At 41.0% G+C, this 12236-nt stretch overlaps 1 protein-coding gene across 1 annotated transcript in view; it reads right to left on the bottom strand.

Annotated features, from left to right (window-relative positions):
- Positions 1 to 1089: 1089 nt before the first annotated feature.
- LOC124260914 (ATP-dependent translocase ABCB1-like) overlaps positions 1090 to 12236 on the bottom strand; it is a 169113-nt gene continuing 157966 nt past the window's right edge. The window contains 5 exon segments of the mRNA XM_046695238.1: positions 1090 to 2019; positions 4915 to 5061; positions 5869 to 6072; positions 7015 to 7212; positions 9329 to 9485. Of these exon segments, the coding sequence (XP_046551194.1) occupies positions 1816 to 2019; positions 4915 to 5061; positions 5869 to 6072; positions 7015 to 7212; positions 9329 to 9485 (910 nt within the window). The 3' untranslated portion in view covers positions 1090 to 1815.

Raw genomic sequence — 12236 nt, forward strand, 5'->3', positions numbered from 1 at the left:
ATGGTATGGGGTGGAATAGGCCTGAACCAGAGAGTGGGTCCTGTGGTGTTCCAGAACCTTGGTCCAGGGAGAGGAGGCGGCATCACAGCGGTGTGCTACATCGACCAAGCTCTCAGACCCTATGTCATACCACATTTCGCACATCACCTGAACAACATTTTCCAGCATGATAATGCCCGGGCCCATACAGCCAGAGCTACACGGGACTTCCTACAGCAGAATGGTGTCAAGAGTCTGAATGGACTGCAAACGTTCACGTAATGTCTTGGAATTAAGTTATTCATTGATGTGTAAAGATATTGTACACCAAAAATGTTTTTGATCTGCTTATGTCCATTTCTGTAATGATTTGATTACAGTGTCTATCTAATTTTGAATTCGTACTGACAGCTTTTTTGCTGCTGAGTATATAATAGAGAAACTAGAATCCCTGACTATGCAACCAATGGCATGACAAAGGAACAAGTTATATGGTAAAATATTGAAAACCTACAAATGGCAAGCAACTCCAGGTTTGTAGTAAGACTTTTAACTAAACGTTCTTGATGAACTTTGTTTTTCTTTTCTTAAGTTAAATGCCCCATGGCTACTTTCAAGTTTTATTAACAGAATACCCAAAATGTTCACAGTAGATAAGGTTTATTCTCAATAAAAAATATATACATAAATCAAATCATGACTATTATGGGGACAGGACAAAATATATTCTGTGCGAAAACAACATGTCTATTTACAAGCAAGCTATGGTATTCTAAAGGCCACAAGAATGTATATTAAATGCCATTAAACCAAAAGGTTTATTGACCTGTGTATAAAGTGGTGCTTTGAAACAGTTTATTGACAATGCAGAAAAGTGAAGATCTGGTGCAATATAAATACATTGACTTTGAAAGTTAGAAATACATATCTTAGATAAAGTTATCGTAATAATATCTTCTTCCCTTTGGCTTCGGTTCTTAATAGACTTTCTCTCTCTCTCTCTCTCTCTCTCAGGGGAGGCGGTGGGGTAGCCTAATGGTTAAAGCGTTGGCTCGTCACGCCGAAGACCCGGGTTCGAATCCCCACATGGGTACTGTGTGTGAAGCCCATTACTGGTGTCCCCCGCTGTGATGTTGCTGGAATATTGCTAAAAGCGGCGTAAAATCAACTCAGTCAGGCAGTCTCTCTCTCAGGGGCTGTGGGATAGCCCAGTGATTAAAGCGTCCGCTCATCACACTGTAGACCCGTTTTCGATACCACACATGAGTAAGATGTGTGAAGCCCATTTCTGGTGTACCCCGCAGTAATATTGCTAAAACATGCGTAAAACCATACTCACTGAATAGTCATGTTTTTGCATTCATGCAAATTTAGATTTAAGAAGACGGGGACATCTAAAATACTATATCATGTAATCTTTGTGAATCTAAATGAATGTTGCAAGAATACCTGAAACAATGTCATGTTGTCACAACAAAGGTGTGTCAAAAAATAGAAGCACAACACAAAGTACATGTATCAGATAAAAATATAGTCACCACTTCATATCACAAAGAACAAATCAATCATGAGTTGATCGGAAATAAAACATCAAGATACATGAAACAGGTTTTATCACAATTCTCAGTGTAAATGACAAACATATATATAACTGAATTTTCTCCTGCAATTTAATTATTCTTGTAGTCGGTTAATGGAATAAGTAACAAAATCATAAAGAAATATTTAATAAATAATGTATTTGATGTATTGGATCAGTTGAACGATGTAAATGTTTTCTAATTACTCTATTACTTCAAATTATTAGAAAAATAGTTTTCTAGAAAGTACATTTCTTCAAGACTTGTTGAACTGTTGGCCTTCCACTAATGTCGAGTAAGCACCTTTCTTTGCTAATAGTTCTTGGTGGGATCCTTGTTCAATGATGGATCCATTCTCAATCATGAAAATGACATCAGCGTTTTGTATTGTGGAAAGTCGGTGTGCAATGACGAGACAAGTCCTTCCCTCACGTGCGTTGTCCAAAGCCGACTGCACAATCTGAAACAAGGGCGACAACTCTGTGAGGCATCAGACAGAAAACACTAACTTGGAACCAATCCATTCTCGTTTTTATGATTGATATTTGTATCTGAAACAATTGCTACCGTAAGCCCGTTTGGTAGTGATGTCATCATCCACGTCACTATCTCACTGCATCAGTAACCAATTAAAATACGACTTTTTAACATGTATCCTCAAAAAGCGAAAATATTTTAAATCAGTTCTTAATAGAATGAACAACGCTTGACAGTATTGCATAAGCAAAAGAGTGTGTGAGCCTTACGCTTTTGTGTGTGTGTGTGCGTGCGCGTGTGCGTGCGTGCGTGTTGTGTCCAGGGGAGTGAGTGGATATTGTATTCTTTCGACCGAAACCAGTAAAAGTAAAGTTATATATGACGACAATATGAGGACAATATGAGGACAATCTGTTGTCGTAAACGGCACTTTTAATACACCACACGTAAATGGTCGCTGTCATAGCCGGGTAACAATTGTATGTTGTAATAAATAATAGATTCAATTCAGTTGGTTATGATGAAAACTGCATGTCCAATATGAGACATACGATGTTTCCTGTCCAGTCTGAGTATTGTTGTATCTAAAGCACCAAACACGCAACATACTTTTATCAATGAATGGCACTTGTGGATGTAAACAATTTTGGAATGATGTCTTTATTGTCACATAACGAAAGTCATCACATTTTTTTGTGTTTTTCAGTTTTTCGCCCTGGTTAGGTTTTATAGATCTGTCAGCACCATACAGAAATGACAAAAGGCTATGGCCTGCATCGTTTTCCTCCTACATCTAAAGCTACAGAACCGTAACCTAAATTCGTGGATAACCTTGATTCGTGGATCGCGGTAATTAACGTGCTATCTAGGTAATCAAGTCTCGTATGACGTCAAGAAGCAGTACTTTTGATGTACATGTACATACATTGCCACGCCTCGCTGACAAATCTCTGCATTACACGTAAATATACTAAATCTAATTGTTCAGCACTGAGATAAATAGCTCAAGATCACTAATATACCAAATTTTATGTTTACAAAATGTTAGTTCAGCCAGCTAAACGTCGTGTATACCTTGGTAGGAACACGGCGTTTAGCTGGATGCACTATCAAAATGTCAAGTACAAAAATATACCGTTAGCACCAGCCTTCTCACATCTCGTCGTCCGCTTTCCTAGATGTCAATAAATAACAAATCACGTGACGTAAGGTGATAATCAAAATTTACGAACTACGTCACATTTTGTGAGTACACGAATGGATGATGATTGCAAATGGCTTCGGTAAATAAATGTTTCATTCCTGAGTGGAATATTGGGCATTTTCAATTTGCTGAATCAATGAATAAAATAATCAGTGAGTATACAACATGAAGATATGCATTTAAAATACGATTTTCGCTGCACCTTCCTTACATCCACGAATCAAGGTTGCTCGAGTGTATACATCAAGAATAGTGTTAACAGCGCACCATCCCCAGCTCATTCACTGGGCTGATTGTTGTCCTGGGAGCCGTTACGATCACCTTAGCGCTGCGCCAGTCGTAAGTCTATGTTAAGGTATGGGAGTTACGATCACCTTAGCGCTACGCCAGTCGTAAGTCTATGTTAAGGTATGGGAACTACCATAACCTTAGCGCTACGCCAGTCGTAAGTCTATGTTAAGGTATGGGAACTACCATAGCCTTAGCGCTACGCCAGTCGTAAGTCTAAGTTAAGGTATGGGAGTTACCATCACGTTAGCGTTACGCCAGTCGTAAGTCTATGTTAAGGCATGGGAGTTACGATCACCTTAGCGCTGCGCCAGTCGTAACTCTATGTTATGGTATGGGAGTTACCATCACCTTAGCGCTACGCCAGTCGTAAGTCTATGTTATGGTATGGGATTTACGATCACCTTAGCGCTACGCCAGTCGTAAGTCTAAGTTAAGGTATGGGAGTTACCATCACCTTAGCGCTACGCCAGTCGTAAGTCTACGTTAAGGTATGGGAGTTACGATCACCTTAGCGCTACGCCAGTCTAAGTTAAGGTATGGGAGTTACCATCACCTAAGCGCTACGCCAGTCGTAAGTCTAAGTTAAGTTAAGGGAGTTACCATCACCTTAGCGCTACGCCAGTCGTAAGTCTAAGTTAAGTTAAGGGAGTTACCATCACCTTAGCGCTACGCCAGTCGTAAGTCTAAGTTAAGGTATGGGAGTTACGATCACCTTAGCGATACGCCAGTCGTAAGTCTATGTTATGGTATGGGAGTTACCATCACCTAAGCGCTACGCCAGTCGTAAGTCTAAGTTAAGGTATGGGAGTTACCATCACCTAAGCGCTACGCCAGTCGTAAGTCTAAGTTAAGGTATGGGAGTTACCATCACCTAAGCGCTACGCCAGTCGTAAGTCTAAGTTAAGTTAAGGGAGTTACCATCACCTTAGCGCTACGCCAGTCGTAAGTCTAAGTTAAGGTATGGGAGTTACCATCACCTTAGCGCTACGCCAGTCGTAAGTCTATGTTATGGTATGGGATTTACGATCACCTTCGCCTTACGCCAGTCGTAAGTCTAAGTTAAGGTATGGGAGTTACCATCACCTTAGCGCTACGACAGTCGTAAGTCTATGTTATGGTATGGGAGTTGAGGATGCTTTGTACAACAGCACACTTAGCATTTCACCTATCAAGCGTTGATTTATGAAAAAGTTCCAGGGTTATTGGCAAATTCTAATTCCATGCCACATATTTCCACACATATATACAGGTATCGGATCGTTCCGTCTGAAATGGCCGTGCATCGATGAACCGTTTTCGCGTTTTAAGTCTCACCATGGTCGTTTACTGAAATTAACGTCAACAATGTTCATGTTTTAAAGGAATGCCAATTCAATAGATGACCTGTTCACTCTCAGTGTCCAACGCAGAGGTTGCTTCATCCAGGAGGAGGATGCGTGGGTTGCGAACAAGTGCCCGGGCGATGGCGACTCGCTGCTTCTGACCCCCAGACAGCTGGGTCCCTTTCTCCCCAACAGCCGTCTCGTACCCCTGGAGACATCACAACCAGGGTCATTGAAGAACATTGCAAAAACACATCAGTTGTAGGACTTAAGATACACAGGACACATTACGCGTATGCTCCAAAACGTACTATGCACTGTTTCTGATTATCTCTATTTTGTAGACATAATACGCCCTATAAACGAGGTGGGTTACAAAACAAAATGGACACAGTACTTCTCCATTCTTAAAACAATCACACTTCAGTGAAGGTATAATGCACTCTGTAACCGAGTGGGGCGGTGGGGTAGCCCAGTGGTTAAAGCGTTCGCTCGTCACGCCGAAGACCCGGGTTCGATTCCCCACATGGATACAATGAGTGAAGCCCATATCTGGTGTCCTCCGCCGTGATATCGCTGGAATATTGCTAAAAGCGGCGTTAGACCAAAGTCACTCACTCACTGTAACCAAGGAGTTAAACAGTGTCTAATTATTTCATTCACGTCATACATGCATATTTCCTCAATCAACAATTTTTCAAAACAATTGACGTTGAGCCCAGACCTTGATTTCATACTTACTGACATTGCCCTTAATAATAATTGAATCGCAACAATATGCTCACGACTCACGTTTTGAGTTGAAATCAAACAGATTTTAAGCAATAAAGTGATTATTGACAGATACCCAATTCGAGATATTAAATCTTGACCATGCAGTCTGGGTAATCTTTAATGAATACATCTATCCAACATCCTGCTAAAGCCTAATTGGATAATACGGAAAAGATCACAAAACAAACGTCTCATGTTACGGTGTTCAGCTGTTAATCAGCATGCTTCCTCGGCGTTATACCTGGGGTAAGTTAGAAATAAACTCGTGGATATTGGCTGTCCTGGCAACCTGGATGACTTCAGCCATACTGACGTCACGCTCAAGGCCATATGCGATGTTTTCCCGAATACTGCAGTCAAACAGAATCGGTTCCTGGCTGACGACGCTGATGAATGACCTCAACGTCGCGAGATTGAACTCGCGTATATTTGTGCCGTCGATCAACTGAAACATAAGTTCAAAATACGTATTAAACTGAAATATCAATATAATATTGTATGTTTGTTGCTGCATAAATAGCATGGATATCTGACGCTCCATTAAACAAAATGCTTTCATTAATTCTGTTGAGTCTGTGAGCCTCGTGAGTCATCCATGCCCTCTCGTATCGCCCCCGACCATGTCAAAACAGGTCACAAAAACATCATCATCTCAATGTGGCTGACAAATTGCAGATGTAAAGAAATCTGAACCGACACATAATGAACTGTCCAATTTACAACATCATCATGATCATCATCGAGGACGGTGGGGTAGCCTAGCGGTTAAAGCGTTGGCTCGTCACGCTGAAGACCCGGTTCGATTCCCGACATGGAGCAATGTGTGAAGCCCATTTCTGGTGTCCCCCGCCGCGATATTGCTAGAATATTGCTAAAGGAGGCGTAAAACCCAACTCACTCACTCACTCATCATCATCGTCGTCGTCTTCGTCGTCGGCTTCTGCCACTCACTGGTATGATCGTTTTAATATCAGTGCTACACATTTTAGTTATCTGCCCACATACAGTCAGCATGCTTTACGAATCCACCAACTTGAAATTGAAATGACTTTATTTATTATTTATGTATTTATTTATATAATTCCTTCATCCTATCGACCCTAACCTTTGGAAAAAATTTCGATAAACCGTTGGAAAAAAAGTCGTACCCCAACCCCAAACAAAACAAAAACACGCACGCACACCAAAAAAAATACAGCAACCCAAAAACGAAATGTACAGAAACGTCTGGCCATTTCTGATTCTAGTCTGTCTCACAGTCCCCGAAACACATTATTGTCCCTCCTGCCTTGCCCTCTCTGCAATGCTCAAGCCCTAAATGAAGCAAGTCTAGATTTCCTCAGGTTATACATTAAGAGACTAAACGTTAGACTATACTGATTCTTACAATTTCCCCACTGGTTGTGTCATAATATCTCTGAAGAAGGGACACAACTGTGCTCTTCCCGCATCCGCTGACTCCGACCAGCGCTGCAGTGTTTCCAGGCTTGATGTTAATGTTCAACCCCTTCAACACTTGGACATCAGGTCTCATAGGGTAGTGGAACTGGACGTCTTTCAACGTGATGTCGCCTCTCACGTCACTCTGGAAACAAATACAGCAGTCTACATTTACCCTCACTCTGGAAACAAATACACAAGTCTATATTTACCCTCACTCTGGAGCAAATACATCAGTCTATATTTACCCTCACTCTGGAAACAAATACATCAGTCTATATTTACCCTCACTCTGGAGCAAATACATCAGTCTATATTTACCCTCACTCTGGAAACAAATACTCAGTCTATATTTACCCTCACTCTGGAACAAATACATCAGTCTATATTTACCCTCACTCTGGAAACAAATATCTCAGTCTATATTTACCCTCACTCTGGGAACAAATACATCAGTCTATATTTACCCTCACTCTGGAGCAAATACATCAGTCTATATTTACCCTCACTCTGGAACAAATACATCAGTCTATATTTACCCTCACTCTGGAAACAAATACATCTCAGTCTATATTTACCCTCACTCTGGAGCAAATACATCAGTCTATATTTACCCTCACTCTGGAGCAAATACATCAGTCTATATTTACCCTCACTCTGGAAACAAATACATCAGTCTATATTTACCCTCACTCTGGAGCAAATACATCAGTCTATATTTACCCTCACTCTGGAAACAAATACATCAGTCTATATTTTACCATCACTCTGAAACAAATACATCAGTCAAATACCTCACTCTCAATCTCAGTCTATATTTACCACGTCTTCTTTGATATGGAGGGGCGGTGGGGTAGCCCAGTAGTTAAAGCCTTCGCTCTTCGCTCCACAACACCCGGGTTCGATTCCCAACATGGCTATAATGTGCATGTGAAGCCCATATCTTGTGTCCCCCACCGTGATATAGCTGGAATATTGCTAAAAACGGCGTAAAACCATACTCACTCACTTACTCACTCTTTGACATGGAACGAACGTCGGTGTGCGAATAATCGTGATTGGATCAGAGAAACGAGTGATCGATATTATCCCCGCCATCAGTTTCATGTCAAGTACCTACCTGACCACCTCATGAATGCCCAGTGAATGTCAATAAAACCCGATCTCATTGCTTGCTACCGCTACGCACATTGTCATATATTTGCACAAACCACAGCAGTCCAGTTATCATTCTTATTTCCGTGAAGATCAGGGTTAAAATTGTTTTTCAGGAACCCATGTTTGTTGTAAGAGGCGATTAACGGGATAGGATGGTCAGACTTGCTGACCTGGTTGACACATGTCATTGTATCCCAGTTGCGTAGATCGATGCTCATTCTGTTAGATACTGGATTGTCTGGTTCAGACTCAATTATTTACAGACCGCCGCCATAGAGCTGGAAAATTGCTGAGTGAGGCGTTAAACAAACAAACAAACACAGCAGTCCAAGTAGCACAATTATTCCCGCTATATTATGGATTAGCTCACATCCCGATGCATGTCGCCGCCTAAGCTGTTACCTGTCTCAAAGTATAACGCAACACAACCCAATGAACACATTCAGTCATCAACCGTCAAATGGGTAGGAGATAGGAAAACTGGTTTACGACCGTCTTTACGTACATATATAGAGATGACAAATATTGAGACGGAGTTCAGCTTAGCATTAAAGGCACTATATCACACCACACTTCTCTAAAAATAAATCGCATTTATCTCAATAATACTATCTACCATGCCTCAGGGAAGCTACCATTTATTTTATTCCCAAAAATATATGCGTATTTTTTTTACAATATTAAATAAAACATTTGAATGAACTGATGCAACGTTGCATTAAATCGACCCTCGCACCCTTTACCGGCCGAACATTATTTCAAGTGAACCCCATTGAGTTATGTCCCTTGGAGCGCTCTTTACGAATATCCAAGCACAACTTGGGATTGAAACCAGTTCGGCAAATACCGACAACACCGCGTGCGACAGTTTTCGATGTACAAAGCAATTGTTTACATTTCATTTTTGGCAAGTGTTCTTTGTTTGGAAGCTGTTCGCCTCGAAGTTTCAATGATCGATTCGAGGCAAGTCGTAAGGGATAATACGTCTTTTATCGCATCAATAGGAAGCTAAAGTGAGTGCATATGCCCCAATATATATATAATACCGGCCAAAATATTGTCGAAAATGTGTGACATTGTGCCTGGCAGTCTTTGTGACTCACCTGGACGATGCCCTTGTTGCTGTAGATGTCTATGAAGGGGACGAAGTCCAGTAGTTTGAAGATAAGTCCGGCAGAGAGTCTGGCCTTTGTGTAGTCAGGCAGGAAAGAGGACGCCTGACCAACGGCCATTCCAGTGAAGGCTATGGCGAAGAAGACCCTGCAATAATAGATGTTTGTAATGATATATAGGGAAATGAGACTCGAAATAGAATAATCCCGTAAATAGTTATGCACTAAGATAATATACTGAACAGCAAAAGAAACGAAACTGTTGGGGTTTTTTGTCAAGTTTTTAAATAGAAGACATAAACATGAACGCTTACATTTATCAGATTTATTTTTTTCGAAACTTGCGTTTCTTTTGCTGTTAAGTATATGAATACAAAGTAACTTACATTCAAACACATTTCTTGGTTAATGTTTCAGCAACAGTTATATGCAACGGTAACCTGTACATAATCAACACTGGGTCAGACAAACGAGGAGTTCACTATAATGTGTCATGTGCTAACCAGGGGCGGATACACAGCACAGTTCATTTTTTCATTTCTTTTTTCCGCCTCTGGATCCGACTATGACTGTCCGATGACATGCTATCCTCTATTCTAGACTACAAGGCCTGTTGCCATCCACTCGCGTGTATCTCTTCATGAGTTCTATTCGTCATTCGCATTCACTGGAATAGAATATTTCTGAATTTGTTTTATAAGACTCGTCTATTATTTACCATGTGAAATGTGCAGCATGTAATATATGCAGGCGACGATGGAAGGTCTTTGCCCGCTTGTGTCGTACGAATGCATGGGAATAGTATTATACGAAACAAGAACTGCTCCTGGAAATCGTGACAACAGAACAAGGTTGTCGACACCAAACGAGCCATTAAACCTAATGCCAATTTCATATTGTAATAGAAGGCACCGTGCAATTCTTTTCCAAGAAGCGCCCATCAACCATTACTGACCACCCAAAAAGATAAACGTCGGAACGTTCCCCACACCTTGAACTCGTCACACTTCCTTTATCATTATTGAGGAGTTCCGTTAATGATAATGGTGATAAGGTCGATATAGGTGCTGATTTATCTATGTGGACGCCTAAAAAGGATCCTCATCAACTGAGATAGCTGCAATCCCAAATAATTCTCGATGACCTTGTTCCTGTTCGCGTGAGAGTTTACCCTTTGACCCCGTCAGGTCAAGGTGGTGTTCGTCTACGTCGCTATCTCCTGACAGCGTGGATTGGGTACATGAGATGCTATGATAACTCGTCCCACCTGTTGAACGTTCGCGTTTTTCTGCACAGAAATTTAGGATATGAAACAGTAAGGCAATGCATGTCATAGGTTCCCACTCTACAGAGTTTCAAATTGCACGCATGACTTTTACCTCATAATAAACAAACAGAAAAGTAGACCTATTGTTTCCCTTGTTGCATATTTCCAGTCTGTTTTATAGAACCTGAATCATAGAATTTTCCCTTTTCTCATCACCTTCGGTTATGGACTCGTGAAGGTCCTGGCTAGAATAGACCTTCAGCAAACCATTTGTGACGTAAGAGGCGACTAACGGGGCCAGGTGGTCAATCGGTGACTTGGAGGATGCAATGCCATCGTCTCCCAATTGCGTAGGTCGATGCTCATGGTCTCAATCACTGGACTGTCAGGCCAAACTCGAATATTTACAAATCGCCGTCATATAACCTGGAATGTTGCCGTGTGGGGCGTTAAAGGTCAGTTTGTCAGAGATCTTAGACTGTCAGATTTGTTAAACGAGTGAGGACGATTTTACGCCTCTTTTAGCAATATTCCGGCGGGGACACCAGAAATGGGCTTCACACATTGTGCCCATGTGGGCAGTCGAACCCGGGTCTTCGGCGTGACGAGTGAATGCTTTAACCACTAGGCTACCCCACATCCCCGTCAGATTTGTCAGGGACAAAGACCATACTCCACATGATTGCATTCCGTTTGTATACTTCCCATTAAAAGTTTAGACTCAATAGTGTAAATATAGCCACTAAATTCAGGCAACTGTTCTAAACTAAATTTTGCAAAATATTCCATACTGTTTAAAGGTTTTATACATGAACTGACATATTGTAAAACAAATTCGTAACGTTGAAAAGATTATTGTCATGAGTTCGTTAAATGATAAAAATCAGTGAAAATTAACAAAACTTTACACCAAAACGCAGCTGTTCACATGCACGATATTTGTACAAGCTTTTCATCAATTTGATGCATGATCCTCGTGCAATTCATCTGCATAAAGTTTGCAGTTGGTTCCCCCAAGTTAGTGGAGAAATCAATCTTCGCTGTAACCATATATATATATATATACATAACATATAGTGAGTGTTTTAAGTGAGTCTAAACTTTTGAAGAGAAGTATATAAGCACTAAACTATTTCACAATCAGTCGTTGTTTCTGTACAGACTAAACTTTCAAATATAAACATTTACAGGTGAAATTTGCAAGGATACAAACTGGCGGGCAAAGTTGAACTATTGTTTCCTCTATTATGTACTGTCATTAAAAGAAATGTTAAATTTGATTGACATTTTGATGACACTGTCAAACTGCGCATATGTCTAAACTAAATATGGGTCCACGCTAAACTATGACATCTCAGTGAGCTAGCACTAAATAGCCGGAAGTCGAGGCTATAGTAAAAGCAGCCACAAATACACGTGCATGTCACGTCCCGACTTGAGTGCAATAACCCTCACATGACCCTACAAACGACGTTAAACCATCATTTCATCTCGTACAGCCGGCTACCCTTCTTACTGCAGCATAGTACCAACAGTTGCCAGAGTGCGCCGGTCGAGTTTATTTTGAGTAGAGCCCTTCTAACGTTACCCTAAACATGTGAGTGTATACCACTCTTCTACATACTTCCATAT

This window comes from Haliotis rubra, unplaced genomic scaffold (assembly GCF_003918875.1).
Source record: "Haliotis rubra isolate DU_JTF1 unplaced genomic scaffold, ASM391887v1 Scf780, whole genome shotgun sequence".
In the NCBI taxonomy this organism is placed as follows: Eukaryota; Metazoa; Mollusca; class Gastropoda; order Lepetellida; family Haliotidae; genus Haliotis; species Haliotis rubra.